This window comes from Mesoplodon mirus (genome assembly GCF_964341445.2).
Source record: "Mesoplodon mirus genome assembly, chromosome: 3".
NCBI lineage: Eukaryota > Metazoa > Chordata > Mammalia > Artiodactyla > Ziphiidae > Mesoplodon > Mesoplodon mirus.
This window is the reverse complement of record NC_138978.1, coordinates 173,846,929-173,863,292: the sequence shown is the minus strand read 5'-3', so window position 1 is coordinate 173,863,292 and position 16,364 is coordinate 173,846,929. Positions and strand designations below refer to the sequence as shown.

General features: G+C 41.5%; 1 protein-coding gene across 1 annotated transcript in view; it reads right to left on the bottom strand.

Annotated features, from left to right (window-relative positions):
* Nucleotides 1–1,123: 1,123 nt before the first annotated feature.
* Nucleotides 1,124–16,364, bottom strand: part of ADCY10 (adenylate cyclase 10) — a gene marked incomplete at its 3' end in the record, with an annotated part of 100,015 nt that continues 84,774 nt past the window's right edge. The window contains exons 29-33 of the mRNA XM_082612965.1: nucleotides 16,012–16,127; nucleotides 15,066–15,183; nucleotides 12,968–13,163; nucleotides 1,847–2,035; nucleotides 1,124–1,285 (exon numbers count right to left, since the gene is read on the bottom strand). Of these exons, the coding sequence (XP_082469091.1) occupies nucleotides 1,124–1,285; nucleotides 1,847–2,035; nucleotides 12,968–13,163; nucleotides 15,066–15,183; nucleotides 16,012–16,127 (781 nt within the window). The remainder of the gene's footprint in view (nucleotides 1,286–1,846; nucleotides 2,036–12,967; nucleotides 13,164–15,065; nucleotides 15,184–16,011; nucleotides 16,128–16,364) is intronic.

Below are 16,364 nucleotides of genomic sequence, written 5' to 3'. Positions count from 1 at the left end.
AGAAGGACAATGAAATACAGGCCTATGAAAGAACTCACCCACATGGGGCACTGCCTGTGGAAATCACTAGGAGAATTTGAGGTGTACGTTAAAGTTAGACACATCGATGTCCATCAGAAGAACCTCTTTCCAGGATCAAAAGTTGACTAGAGTCAACAAAATAGAAATCCTGGGGCACCTGCTTGAGGAGGCCACCTGGGTCTGTAAAATGAGTGAACACGAGGGAGCTGCAGCAACGCAGAGAGGGGCTGAATCTACACGTGTTCCACATGAACCATCAGAGGCACAAAGTGCCTATAAGAACTGTTCTGCCTGCCAACAAAGGGAGACAGTGACCACAGATGTCTCTAAGGCAGCTTCTCCAACATCTGGGAAATTAAGTTGAATGCTATGACTTTGCTAAATATAGAAATATATCAACTCTAAGCATGTAAAAGATACATCAAAATTGCTAATCTTTCCATTTAAAAATTTATTTCCAGGAGTTCCCTGGTGGCCTAGTGGTTAGGATTCTGGGCTTTCAAGGTGGTGGCCTGGGTTCAATCCCTGGCCGGGGAACTGAGATCCCACAAGCCGCTCAGCCAAAAAAAAAAAAAAAAAAAGTATTTTCAAAGATATTTGATGCATGTGGTTAGAGGGGCTTTGGAGGCTGCAGTCTTTGCACAACAAAGAGGTGTCTTTTCAAATCTTGCCCTTACAGACCATGAGGAGAATTTGCTATTTGTAATCCTGGGCTATATACAAAAGATTAAACAACTGGACATTTAAAAATAACCATTTTCAGTTTAATAGGTTAACTAGAAGTGTATCTGTTGCAACATGTACCATTTTGATATTAAAATTTTTTGATCTGATACAATTTTGCATGGGCTGAAAATAAACAGGTCAAGCTAAAACAACATGAAAGGCAAAGGGAATTTGTGTAAAGCTGGGAAAGGAAAGCATGACACTACCAACCCTTTCTAACCCTCCAGACAGAGGAGAAACCAACAGGTCTGGTTCTGTGTCCAGAACAGAAGGGAATATGCAGGAACCTGGATGGTGCTGCCTATAAAGAAAGGTTAATAATGGATAATCACAAGAGAATGAGTCTTACTAAAATCTTTGTTCTCTTCATGAAATGTTAGAAAGGATTGTCCAGGATATTAACTCTCATCAGGAATTTGTTTTTTTGAATATCCTGCATGTTTACCTTGCCTGATACAACTTTTTCCCATGGTGGGAGACTCAAGAGTGTCTGAAGCCACTGGTCTTCTGTTAACTCAGAGCTTGAGTACCACCATTCCTGAGAGGAGACAAAGAGAACACAGAATTCATCAGTGCTCCTCAGCCTGTGTGGTCAAGAGTGGGGTAATCCAAAAATGGTCAAATGTCCCTGAGCTTTTAAAACCAGGCGAACCCACAGGCAAACAATGAATTTTGCCACCCAAACTAGGATATTAACACATGACTCTTTAAGTAGAAGTGTACATCCATTCACTTATTCAACAAATACCGAGTATAAGGCACTATGCTAGGGACCCAGTGGTTTTTGCATTCTAAGAGTTCACGTTCTTGAAGGGAGGCAACACGTGGAACACAAAGTGGAATGTGGTGAGACCTACGAGAAGGTGGAGATCTTGCTAAAGGGGATTTACAGGAGGGGAAGATCCCATGAGAACTCAAAGGGGAAGAGGAGGTGCAAATATCTGACCTATGGATGTGTCACCCCTTTCAGTAAGGGTCCAGAAAAGCCTCTGATGGCCTTTCACACCTGGTGAAACCCAGCCAGGCAGTGGGCTTCTGGGGCTCCTTCGCATCCCCTGTGAGCATCCCCTTCCCCAGCTTGCTAGCTGATGCTACATACTTTGCTCATGTTCAGCCAGCATCTCTCCAGCACATTCCCTTGTGTTTCACAGAGCTGTAAGGCTGTGTTCAGGAAGAGGTTGCAGTTCTGCCTGTCTCCCATGAGTATACAGACATAGGCCATCAGGTGGTAGAGCCTTGGGTAGAAGACAGGCCCAGTGGTATTTTGAGCCACCAGATTCTCCAAGTTCTAAAGAAAAAAGCCACATATCAGAATCAGAAACGGGTCCTTGACTGGGAAGATTTTTCCCTCTCAGATGATTTGGGATCATTTCAAGGGTATAAGCAATCAAGCAAAAAAGCATATTACAGAGACATACATAGAAAGTAGTGGAGATTAGATGATAAATGTCAGGTGGAGTAGCCCCAGTGGGCTACCCAGACCAAGAATGTGATATGGGTGGGCTCAATAACCCTTTCTGGCAACCACTTTTTAAAAATGAAACTAGGTCCCCCTGAAACTCAGTTCCCCTGCTGGGTTTATGATTAACCTCTCTATCTAAAACTTTATTCTCTTTCTTGTTCTGCCTCCCTGTTCCCCCCGGGATTGAGGGGTATCAAAGAAAGGGGGTGACTGAAACTAAGCAGGACCCTGCAGGGCTCTCCCACATACGAAAGCCCTTCTGTGTCCCGTTTCCTGTTTGTAGAAAAGGGCTTTGGTCTTCTAGGCCTTCCCTGAGTTCCAAAGGGCAGACTCAAGCAGTTACTAATTAGGGAAGTGAGGGGACGCAGAAAAATAGTCAAGAAACAATAGTTCAATGATAAAACAGGGTCCTAGCTCCTCCCCAAGGGATATACATCACAATCTGATACATATCTTTGAGTTCTTCTGCAGGAACTAAGACCCCCACCCAGGCAGAGGATTGTGACTACATGCTGACTACAATATACAGACCCAGACTGGTTGGAACCAGAAGGTTGATGATTAAGATTCCTGAAACACCACCCTATTACATCACCACCAGGCAATCAGAATAAAGTCATGTACCCTGCAGCCCTCACCCCAAAATGTTGCCTTTAAAAACCCTTCCCTGAGGGACTTCCCTGGTGGTTCAATGGTTAAGAATCCACCTTCCAGTGAGGGGGACATGGGTTTGATCCCTGTTCAGGGAACTAAGATCCCACGTGCTGTGGGGCAACTAAGCCTGTGCACTCTAGAGCCTGTGCACCACAACTAGAGAGCCTGCATGCTGCAACTAATGAGCCTGCACACTCTAGAACCCGCGTGCCACAGCGAAGATCCCACATGCCGCAACTAAGACCTGACGCAGCCAAATAAATAAATAAATATTTAAAAAATAAAAATAAAAACCCTTCCCTGAAAATCTTTTGGGAGTTTGGGTCTTTTGAACATGAGCCGCCCATTCTCCTTGTTGGGCCTGACAACAAATGCTGTACTTTCCTTCACCACTACCTGGTGTCAGTAAATTGGCTTTGCTGTGTGGTGGGCAAGCAGACTGAAGTTCAGTTCAGTAACAACAAAACCACAATATTTTCTTTTAATTACCAAAGCAATATAAGTTAATTTTCAAAATTTAGAGAATTATACCTCAATTGAAAAAAAAATGTAGACATTGGAGAGGGAGGAAAAAACGAACAAACAACTCAGAATTTAGGGGAAAAATGAGGATAGAAAAAAAAAATCACTCGTAACTGTAACACCTAAAAAGAAATATTTTCACATTTGGATACATACTCTCCCGTTTTTTTATTTCTTTGCTGTGGACAGGGAACGTTGCCCACCATCGCAGTTCTACAAGAATCAAGCCATTAGCCACTGCAGCCATCCACCGATGGTGGGGCCTGAGAAAAACAGGAAGCATTTTGTGTTTTGGATACTGGCCATAGATAGTTAAGATGCATATCTAAGGAATAATTTCAATGAATACAGATCCTTGCATCTTCTGTACATAGAAAAGTGCTAAAGTCATTAACTTGAGATATGTGTTCTTTGTGACTAGCAGTAATCTTTTGATGTTCTCCCCAGGAAAAAACTCCTATATATCCTGTCTCCTTCCTTACTTCTTCAGAGCAGTTACTCAAAAGCTATCTGAAAGGCCATCCTCCAGGCTACAGCTATAGTCCTCAGTAAGATCCCTGAAGAAAATTTAACTTGCAACTTTTAGGTTGTGTGTTTTTCTTCAGTCGACACTGCCTTCACTTACACACACACACACACACACACACACACACACACACACATATACACACACACTCATACCCACCACAACTGGGATCATACTGAAACAGGAGGGAAGGGGACAGGGAACAATCTTTGAAAGAATAACACAGCCTGAGGACATGACATAAACTGATTAAAACCAAATGGGTCCAAGGTGGCGGACAAGTTGACTTCCACTAGACCTTGAGCCTCAGTATACACTCACTGTAATACATCAGCAAGCTAAATGACACACCCACAGGTACCATGACAGTTCCAAGGATCCATAAGGATCAAAAAGTGGGCAGTGGCCCAATTCCTGGAAATCCCCACCCCTTCCCTGAAATAGCTGGAATACTCCTCCCACTCATTAGCCTATGAAATTACCCACCCCTATAAAAACTGACAACCCCCATACCCTGGTGCCTTTCTCACCTTCTGAAATGGCCCACACTCTGTCTGTGGAGTGTGTTTCTTCCGAGGCCTTTCTCACCTTCTGAGATGGTCCACACACTGTCTCTGGAGTGTGTTTCTAAATAAAGCCATTTCTTACCTATCACTTTGTCTCTCACTGAATTCTTTCTGCGATTAGACATCAAAAACCTGAGCTTCAGTAAGCCCTGAAACCAGGAGTGTGATCTCAGTCGGAAGACTATGGGTTTTGGCTGGGTTCAAGTCCCGGCACGTGGGTTCTAGTCCCAATCTGAGGTGCATAGTTTCAAAATTAATCACCAATACAGTAACAGTTTTTTCTCATTTACCACCATGTTAGGAATTTTTTCCAATGACATGATTCTTTTTTTTCTTTTCTTTTTTTTAACATCTTTATTGAGGTATAATTGCTTTACATTCTTGTGTTAGTTGCTGCTGTATAACAAAGTGAATCAGCTATATGTATACATATATCCCCATATCCCCTCCCTCTTGGGTCTCCCTCCCACCCTCCCTATCCCACCCCTCTAAGTGGACACAAAGCACCGAGTTGATCTCCCAGTGCTACGTGGCTGCTTCCCACTAGCTATCTATTTTACATTTGGTAGTGTATATATGTCCATGCCACTCTATCACTTCGCCCCAGCTTATCCTTCCCCCTCCCTGTGTCCTCAAGTCCATTCTCTACGTCTTTGTCTTTATTCCAGTCCTCCCCTTAGGTTCATCAGAATCATTTTTTTTTTAGATTCCATATATATGTGTTAGCATACAGTATTTGTTTTTCTCTTTCTGACTTACTTCACTCGGTATGACAGACTCTAGGTCCATCCACCTCATTACAAATAACTCACTTTCGTTTCTTTTTATGGCTGAGTAATACTCCATTGTATATATGTGCCACATCTTTATCCATTCATCTGTTGATGGACACTTAGGTTGCTTTCATGTCCTGGCTATTGTAAATAGTGCTGCAATGAACATTGTGGTACATGTCTCTTTTTGAATTATGGTTTTCTCAGGGTATATGCCCAGGAGTGGGATTGCGGGGTCATATGGTAGTTCTATTTGTAGTTTTTTAAGGAACCTCCATACTGTTGTCCATAGTGGCTGTATCAATTTACATTCCCACCAACAGTGCAACAGGGTTCCCTTTCCTCCACACCCTCTCCAGCATTTATTATTTGTAGATTTTTTGATAATGGCCATTCTGACCAGTGTGAGGTGATACCTCATTGTAGTTTTGATTTGCATTTCTCTAATGATTAGTGATGTTAAGCATCCTTTCATGTGTTTGTTGATAATCTGTATATCTTCTTGGAAGAAATGTCTATTTAAGTCTTCTGTCCATTTTTTGATTGGGTTGTATGTTTTTTTGATATTGAGCTACATGAGCTGCCTGTATATTTTGGAGATTAATCCTTTGTCAGTTGCGTTGTTTGCAAATAGTTTCTCCCATTCTGAGGGTTGTCTTTTCATCTTGTTTATGGTTTCCTTTGCTGTGCAAAAGCTTTGAAGTTTCATTAGGTCCCGTTTGTTTATTTTTGTTTTTATTTCCATTACTCTAGGAGGTGGGTCAAAAAGGATCTTTCTGTGATTTATGTCATAGAGTGTTCTGCCTATGTTTTCCTCTAAGAGTTTGATGGTGTCTGGCCTTACATTTAGGTCTTTAATCCATTTTGAATTTATTTTTGTGTATGGTGTTAGGAAGTGTTCTAATTTTATTCTTTTACATGTAGCTGTCCAGTTTTCCCAGCACCACTTATTGAAGAGGCTGTCCTTTCTCCATTGTATATTCTTGCCTCCTTTGTCAAAGATAAGGTGACCATTTGTGCGTGGGTTTATCTCTGCTCTTTCTATCCTGTTCCATTGATCTGTACTTCTGTTTCTGTGCCAGTACCATACTGTCTTGATTACTGTAGCTTTGCAGTATAGTCTGAAGTCAGGGAGCCTGATTCCTCCAGCTCCATTTTTCTTTCTCAAGATTGCTTTGGCAATTCGGGGTCTTTGGTGTTTCCATACAAATTGTGAAACTTTTTGTTCCAGTTCTGTGAAAAATGCCATTGTAGTTTGATAGGAATTGCATTGAATCTGTAGACTGATTTGGGTAGTATAGTCATTTTCACAATGTTGATTATTCCAATCCAAGAACATGGTATATCTTTCCATCTGTTTGTATCACCTTTAATTTCTTTCATTGGTGCCTTATAGTTTTCTGCATACAGGTCTTTTGTCTCCTTAGGTAGCTTTATTCCTAGGTATTTATTCTTTTTGTTGCAATGGTAAATAGGAGTCTTTCCTTAATTTTTCTTTCAGATATTTTGTCATTAGTGTATAGGAATGAAAGACATTTCTGTGCATTAATTTTGTATCCTGCTACTTTACCAAATTCATTGATTAGCTCTAGTAGTTTTCTGGTAGCATCTTTAGGATTCTCTATGTATAGTATCATGTCATGTGCAAACAGTGACAGTTTTACTTCTTCTTTTAAAATTTGGATTCCTTTTATTTCTTTTTCTTCTCTGATTGCTGTGGCCAAAACTTCCAAAACTATGTTGAATAATTGTGGTGAGAGTGGGCAGCCTTGTCTTGTTCCTGATCTTAGTGGAAATGGTTTCAATTTTTCACCATTGAGAATTATGATCCCTTGATCATTATGTAGTGTCTTTCTTTTGTCTCTTGTAATAGTCTTTATTTTAAAGTCTATTTTACCTGATATGAGAATTGCTATGCCAGCTTTGTTTCAATATCTATTAGCATGGAATATCTTTTTCCATCCCCTCACTTTCAGTCTGTATGTGTCCCTAGGTCTGAAGTTGGTCTGTTGTAGACAGCATATATATGGGTCTTGTTTTTGTATCCATTCAGCCAGTCTATGTCTTTTAGTTGGAGAATTTAATCCATTTACATTTAAGGTAATTATCCATATGTATGTTCCTATTCCCATTTTCTTAATTGTTTTGGGTTTGTTATTGTAGGTCTTTTCCTTCTCTTGTGTTTCCTGCCTAGAGAAGTTCCTTTAGCATTTGCTGTAAAGCTGGTTTGGTGGTGCTGAATTCTCTTAGCTTTTGCTTGCCTGTAAAGGTTTTAATTTCTCCATCGAATTTGAATAAGATCCTTGCTGGATAGAGTAATCTTGGTTGTAGGGTTTTCCCTTTCACACTTTAAATATGCCCTGCCACTCCCTTCTGGCTTACAGAGTTTCTGCTGAAAGATCAGCTGTTAAACTTATGGGGATTCCCTTGTATGTTATTTGTTGCTTTTCCCTTCCTGCTTTTAATATTTTTTCTTTGTATTTAAATTGTGATGGTTTGATTAATATGTGTCTTGGCATGTTTCTCTTTGGATTTATCCTGTTTGGGACTCTCTGCACTTCCTGGACTTGATTGACTGTTTCCTTTCCCGTATTAGGTGATTTATTCTGACCAAGACGCCATCCCTTGAGCACTGGCTAAGGGAGTATTCAAATAAGCAGTTACAATGTGATGGGGAAGTTTTCAAGTATAAGCTCTTCAAAGAAATTTTCAGTCCCTTTTTTTTTCTCTTCTTCTTCTGGGACCCCTATAATTTGAATGTTGTGTTTAATGTTGTCCCAGGGGTCTCTGAGACTGTCCTCAATTCTTTTCATTCTTTTTCTTTATTCTGCTCTGTGTTAGTTATTTCTGCTATTTTATCTTCCAGGTCACTTATCCATTCTTCTGCATCAGTTATTCTGCTATTGATTCCTTCTGGAGAATTTTAAATTTCATTTATTGTGTTGTTCATCATTGTTTGTTTGCTCTTTAGTTCTTCTAGGTCCTTGTTAAACATTTCTTGTATTTTCTCATTCTATTTCCAAGATTTTGGATCATCTTTACTATCATTACTCTGAATTCTTTTTCAGGTAGGCTACCTATTTCCTCTTCATTTGTTTGGTCTGTTGGGTTTTTACCTTGCTCCTTCATCTGCTGTGTGTTTTTCTGTCTTCTCATTTTGCTTAGCTTACTGTGTTTGGGGTCTCCTTTTTGCAGGCTGCAGGTTCGTAGTTCCCGTTGTTTTTGGTGTCTGTCTCCAGTGGCTAAGGTTGGTTCAGTGGGTTATGTAGGCTTCCTAGTGGAGGGGACTGGTGCTGTGTTCTGGTGGATGAAGCTGAATCTTGTCTTTCTGGTGGGCAGGACCACGTCTGGTGGTGTGTTTTGGGGTGTCTGTGAACTTAGTATGATTTTAGGCAGCCTCTCTGCTAATGGGTGGGGTTGTGTTCCTGTCTTGCTAGTTGTTTGGCATGGGGTGTCCAGCACTGGAGCTTGCTGGTTATTGAGTGGAGCTGGGTCTTAGTGTTAAGATGGAGATCACTGGGAGAGCTCTCGCCGATTGATATTACGTGGGGCCAGGAGGTCTCTAGTGGTCCAATGTCCTGAACTCGGCTCTCCCACCTCAGAGGCTCAGGACTGACACTTGCTGGAGCACCAAGACCCTGTCAGCCATACGGCGTAGACAACTGTGCTAAAAATCTGGCTGGTATCTTGGATTTCTCTTTGCTGGGCGATTTATCCTGAGCAAGACGCCATCCCTTGAGCACCAGCTAAGGGAGTATTCAAATAAGCAGTTAAAATGCAGTGCAGGCAACATGGGAATGAGGATCCTCTGGGAGAACACAAAGCAGGACTTCTTAATTTCTCCTGGAAGATGTGGAAGGGATGTGAGATCTGAAGGAAGAATACATGGCCAGAGAAACAATGTTGAAAGAAAGCAGATTATATATATGAAGGCGCTAGACAAGGGTGGATGGTTGTTGCAAGAATTAAAAATAGTTCTGAAAGTCTGAAGAGTAGATTTGGGTAAAGGGAGTTAAAGAAAAACTGGAGATGAAGCTGAGGTGACATGCAGATGCTCTATCTTAAAGGGCTCTTTTCAACGACATGACTCTTTTACACAGATGTCACAAATTCAAATGCTGACAGAGCTGGGCAAGAAACATAAATAAGAGGCTGAATGTAGCAAGATAAGAAGCAGAGGGTATTATGTCATACTGGAGAGGGTATGCCCTAAATGTCACCCCTCGTCAATTCCAGCCAGTAGCTGCCCTTTAGGATTGGGGTCTAGAGTCACCAGATACTCCAATTTTTAAAAGAAGAGTAAGAAATTCAGATTTTTTTAAAATGTGAAAGCATCCCAGGGACTTCCCTGGTGGTCCAGTGGTAAAGAATCCACCTTACAATGCAGGGGATACCGGTTCGATCCCTGGTCAGGGAACTAAGATCCCACATGCTGTGGGGCAAATAAGCCCATGCGCCACAACTACTGAGCTTACATGCCTCAACTAGAGAGCCCACGTGCCACAAACTACAGAGCCCACGTGCTCTGAAGCCTGAGCACCACAACTAGAGAGAGAAAAACCCTCATGCCACAACTAGAGAGAAGCCTGTGTGCCGCAATGAAGAGCCCATGAGCTGCAACGAAAAGATCCCACATGCTGCAACTAAGACCCAACGCAGCCAAAAATAAATAAAATATCTTTAAAAGAAAAGAAAAGAAAAAAAATCCCAATGTTTAAATACACCATTTCTGACTTAACCAATATTTTTGAAAGGCATATGACTTATTTTCCCCTAGTTTTTTAAATACTATAAACCTGAGATCAACATCTTTATAGATAAAGTTTTGTTTGCCATCTGATTATTTCCTTAGGTTAGTTCCTAGGAGGAGAATTAAATGATGTGCATATTTTAAAGATATTCATGCATTTTGCCAGAATGCTCTCTAGAAAGTTTATGAGAGTCCTTCAGAGTATGAATGTGTCTTCTCTCATGTTTTTGCGAACTTGATGGTCAACAATACAATGTCTTTTTCTTTTACTGCATTTACTTCAATTTCATAGAAATGGATTGAAACACTGAGTTTTCCTGACTAACCTGTTACATGTTTATTTTGTCTATCAATTATTTATTCAAGAAATTAAACACCTACTGTGTGTAACCAAGCAGGACCCTATGGGGCCTTCTCGGGACAGACCGCTCCCACCATGTCCTCTGCCTTCCTCTTATTTGTAGAAAAGCTGTAGTCTCCCAGGCCTCCCCTGTGTCACAAAAACCTGGCTCAAGAATTAATGATTGAAAGGATATGACCATGTAGTGACAAAAATGGCAGTTGGGCCAGGAGCACTAGTAACAATTTAAACAGTACATCAGCCATATGGCAGTCACAGAATCTTTAGTTCCTCCATGAAGTAACTAGATAACAGTACCTGTTGCAAATTTCCTGAGTTGTTTTATAGATGTTAGAAGTTAAGTACTTAATGACCATGAGATATAGCCCCTAGACCTACTGGAGCCTGAGGATTGATGACGTTAACCCCTGTGACACTGCCCTGTTACCTCACCATCAGTCAGTCAGAGAAATGTGTACGAGCTGATCACACACCCTGTGAATCTTCTCCCTCACCTTGCCTTTAAAAATGCTTCCCTGAAACCTTTTGGGGAGTTTGGGTTTTTTGAGCATTAGCTGCCCCAGACTCCTTGTCTGGCACCTTACAGTAAACGCTGCACTTTCCTTCACCACACCTGGTGTCAGTAGATTAGCTTTACTGCATGTGGGAGAACGAGCCCAAGTTTGGTTCAGGAACGTGTAAAAGGCATTGCTCTGTGTACTGTGGGAGATACTAAGTTTGATTTTGTGTTCTTTTGTGTTCTTGTGTTCTTTCTACTCCCCACCTCTACCACTCTCTCTCATTCCTGGGCTTCCCAGCCCCATCCCCTTCTGGAACTCAAATCACAAACTCCTTGAGTACAAAGACAACATTGTGCACATCTTTGTTGTAATCCCAATAGCACCTATTGTGTTTTTAACCTGTACTGTCTTTGGATAGGTGAGTTTTATACTTTGCTACTCATTAAATAAAGAGGTGCTTTCTTTTAATGAGCTGCTAATTTATCTACCTGGATTTCCATATATCAGGTTGGCCAAACTTGTGGTACCCCTTTATTAGCACTGAATATTTAAAAGTGATAATGACAGTCAATTCATATGTCATACGTAATGTGCCTGGTATTTGAAAGGAAAAAGAGAATATTGGAATAAATTAAATCATGTTTAAGATGGTAAAAATCTATTTTTTTAAAACAACATGAAGTTAAGCATGTTTTAAATCCTTCACAAGTAATTTTCTTAAGGAAAGGCATTTGCTCCATCAAATTACATGAACTAAATTACATAATACACATAATAACTACATAAGTCATATGTAATACATAATTACATAAAACAAAATGTTTTATATCACCAAACAATTTCCATATACTGTGTGAGAACCAGAAGAATGTTTTATGAATCAGAAATATAAATACATGTTCTATGTCAAAGAGTACATACCTCCAAGCAGTGATGACAGTGAACTTCTGTGTTTTTGGAGGCGGCGATTTAGTCAGCTGGGTGTGAACAAATTGCAGGAAGAGATGCTGAGGTTGAGTGTGCTATGAGAGTGGTAGGGAGTGGGCTCCCACCTGGGCAAATTCAAGACTTTTCTATCCAGCAGCAGTGAAAAAGACCCAGCCCATAACAATGCCTCTGAAGATTAAATGAGCTACTATTCTTCATTGGTCTCAAGATGCCTTGTTTTGAAACATTTTAACATCTCTGAAATAGGGATGTGCCTTAAAATCGTCAGCATCTAGATTCTGCCAACAACCTGAAGGAACCTGCAAGCAGGTTCTTCCCTAGATCATGGGAAAATACCTCAGCCAACACCTTGATTTTAGCCTTGTAAGACCCTCAGCAGAGAACCCAGCCAAGCCCATCCAGACTTTTGACTGCTAAGCCGGGAGATGAGAAAACAAGTGCTGTCATTTAAGCTGTTAAGGTTGTGTACTTGGAGACATAGCTGTAGAAAAGGAATTCACCTGCATTCAGTTTCTAAGAGAACAAGGCAAACACTTGTTAAGACGACCCTGGAGGTTCAGCCCCTCGTTCTCTTAGTGGGGCTTGCCCATGCTGGGCTGTAGACTCTGGGAGGCAGGCACCAGGTTTAATTTGCTCACCCTTGTACCCCAACACCTAGTACCAGGTCCTTACTACGTATCAGTTGAATGTTTTAAATTGCTGTGTGCAAAGATTTATCTACCAAGATGTTTATCACAGCAACAGTAATAAAGTACTACAGAACAATTCTATCTAAGAATAGTTTGGCAATATCATCTAATAGTATATATAAACTAAAATACTAGGCTTCCTTTTAACTAGTGGTGCAGAAAACAATTTAACGGCAGGGAATTATTCATAGATATATCTTATTTAGTAGCAAGTTTAAAAAATGGAAATGCATGCACACACATGGAAGAAAACTTGGAAAGTGATATCTCAATATGTATAAAGTGATTATCTCTGAGTAGTAAGGTTGTGGGCCATTTATATTCTAATTATGGGGAGGGAGTGGCCTTCAGAAACTTAAACTATAAAACACGTGTAACTTCTGTAATCAGAGAAAATAATTATCACAGGAGGTAGAGAAAAATCCATTTAAGGCATGATTTACCGGGGAAACCAGAGAAGAGGCCTTACCTTGAGTAGGTCAACTCCACTGTCCTGAGCATTCTCTGATTGTTCTTCAATTTGCTTTTGAAGGTAGAGAACTTGCCCTTCCATGTACCTACTGAGGCCTATGCAGTAAAGAGCTGCTGGGGTTCTTCTTGACACTAGACTTTTGGCTCTGTTGGAAAATATGTGAAAGTTGTCCCACTCCTGAAGTCTGGCATACCTGTATCACCACAGAAGAATAAGAAAAATCCCCATCACCTTTGGAATGGGCTGGTTTCCTGAAATGGGTCTCTCTAGAGGTGTAGCTCCTAGTACGTTGGTCTCTGGAAGCCTGCCACTGGCCTATTCAGGGAAAATTATGTGATATGGAGCAAGGACAGAATAGAATTTTTTGATGATTTCAAATGAACATAATTGGGGGCAATACTTGGGCAATAGTAGCTACCATTTCATTCCTTGGACTCTTTAAAGTGAGGGAATTTCCTGGAAGTCCAGTGGTTAGGACTCCTCACTTTTACTACCAGGGGCCTGGAGTTCAATCCCTAGTCAGGGAACTAAGATCCCACAGGCTGTTCGGTGTGGCCAGAAAAAAAATGAAACAGATCAGGCACTTGGAGTTATAAATTCTGGGGCTTGAAGAAATTGCTCTGATTTCAAAGAGAGATAGCCTGGGCTGATACTACTCAAGGTGTGGGCCACAGACAGGCATCATCAGTACCATCTGAGTGCTCCTTAGAAATGCAAGCTCTCTGGTCCAACCCAGACCTACTGAATCAGACAGACTCTGGGGATGGGGCCAGAAATCTGAGTTAACAAACTCTCCAGATGATTCCTATGCCCATAAAGTGGGAGCAGTATTGGCCTAAGCTACAGCTGTTGCAAGAACTCTTCAGGTGAGGTAGAGTAGAATAAGAAATTAGGGTGATTTTTGGACTTTAGATTCCTTGAACTTTAACTCACAAGGGCAAATTAATTTGACTTTGAACTTTCACTTCTTTAGACTTTAGCTGGCAAGGGCAATTGATTTTTTGCATTTTAATTTCTCCCAATGAGTTTTATAATAAGAGGAGATTTCTATTCAAATTTGAAACTGCTCTGGTTTGTGGCACTTTATATAGGAATGTCTTCGTATTATCATTTAATCTCATCACAAAATCTTTAGATACTGGACAACATGACTGCATATATAATTTGAGATGGGAAGTGGAATAGGGAATGACTTTCAGTCTTGGGGATGGCTGTGGAAGCAATTTATTTAATGTTCTGGAGCCTTACTGTCCATCTACTTCCTTGAAGCTAAAGCCATAGCTACAGGCTTATTGAGTTTAAAAAATGTAATGGGTTAAGGAGATTAAGCCTCAGGCTTAATGGGTTAATGGGGATACAGGAAGCCTGCTTCTTCCACCCTCCTGAAGTTTCCTTCCATGTGAGGGAGCTCCACTGGTGCAAAGCTCCACATTTCTTTCCCTGCCTCACTCACTCCTCCAATGACAAGGGGTGACTTAGTAGGCTGGTGACTTTGGGACAGAAATTAGGCAGGTGTAGCTCTCTTTCATCTTGAGAGCCAGTGAGACCCACGGGGAGCATGGTACTCCCTGCCTCAATGGGGTGGGGAGGGGGTGGAGTTTTCTAGAACTGCCTGCTGCTGATGGGTAAGTCTAATCCTGGGTTCAATATTAGGAAGCTCACTTGCCTGCAGATACAAGCCATATCCTCCAGCATCGGCTCTATTAACAATGATTATGATTCCATCTTGGGGGTGGGGGGGGTAAGTTGTGCTATTTATTAGTCTCCCTCAAACCCCCAACACTTCTCAGAAGCAAGTACTCTCTTCTTATTCATCTCTGTATTAATACTGTACTCTACGTATGCAATAAATGCCTGTTGCATTGAGTACAATTGAAGTGGCATCGCTTTACTGGCCTCAGTTGAGTGGGATGAACTAGGTGATTCCCAAGGTGCTTTTCAGTATAAATCTGCTCTGTCATTTTCAATCTGTCTTAGGTATAAATTAAAAGTACTTTCTCTTTCTTTTCTTTCCTTTTTTTCAAATCTCATAGAACTCTTCCAGGATTCAACATTTTCAAATTTGGGAATTTAGTGGTATGCAACACATTGTTACCAGATAGCTATACATGAGTAAAGTCCCAGGAGGATTCCACTTTGGAACTTCAGTATTCTGTTGTCTTCGTTTTGGTGTATGAATTCCAAACATTCTTCAAATGACCTATAAACAAAGCCTAAAAAAGAGAGAAACAGGAGAGCTTGGCTGGTAGATTGGGGGTGGAGGGGTGTCGTCTTTCTGGCCTAACAGCTCCCAGGAGAATTTCCCACTGTGAGGACAGGCCTCGGTCTCTGATTACTTTATGAATCCAAAGGGTCCCACGGATTACAGCAACCAGGTGACTGCACTGCCCTGTGTTTGCTGAGTCCCTGCTTTTGTGGAAGTTTATGTGTATAAGATACAAGTCCATAATATCAACTAGGCAGGAGTGGGGTTTAAACCAACCCTCCCTGCTTGAGCCCAAGGAATCAGCCTCAGCACAGCCTGGGACTTCTCAGTCTTCGCGTTCACACTTCCCTTGCTGGCAGCAATATCCACATCCCTAGTTGAAAATATGGCTGGGAAAAAGAATGCCCAGTTTGGCCCCTCTGGTTTAATATGTACACTGAGGCCTGCCTACCTGGTGTAACAAGAAGGTTATCAGGAAAGAACTTGTTTTCCAAATCACTAACAGCTGCCAGTGCCTGGAACCCTCACCTCACCATTAGCAGCCCTACCCTTCATTTTCAAGCAGGAAGTCTCTAAGTCTGTCCTGCTAAAAATTAAATGCCCTAGTAGAAGCCACATAGTAAGATACTGTCAGTCACCATCACTTGTGTGACAAATGATCTCACACAACTGGCAGCTTAAATTCTAAATTCTCTTCCTTGTTGGTCCCTTGCAATCCTTGCACCTTCTAGCCAGAAACCCAGTGGTCTCAAAGCCCTAGCCCTGTCACCTGCCACACCACACCAACGCAAGTGTTATCCCCCCAGTTTCTTACAAATTCCAAGGCCATGCTCACCAGAATAAAGCATGATGTCCAGGCAGACAAAATAGAAAAATGCCTTGCTGAAGATATGCTCTTCTGCTACAGAAAGATCCCACAGCCACCCCAGCACCTGGATCAGTTGCTTGTATCTATGGATAAGAAAAGGTGGTAGGATTAAAAAATAGTGTGTGGGGAGAGAAGGAAGTTCAGTCCTAGTCTCAGTCCTGTCCAGCCATTCAGGACCAAGTACGATTCTTCAACAGACTTCAAACCCACTCCTAAATCTCAAGTTGGCTCTCTGTTCAAACTGTTCTCTCCTGGACCTTTCTATCAGGGTGGCCAGAGTCAGGCCAAGTTGGCCTGTGCCTCTGGTCCTGGCTGCTATT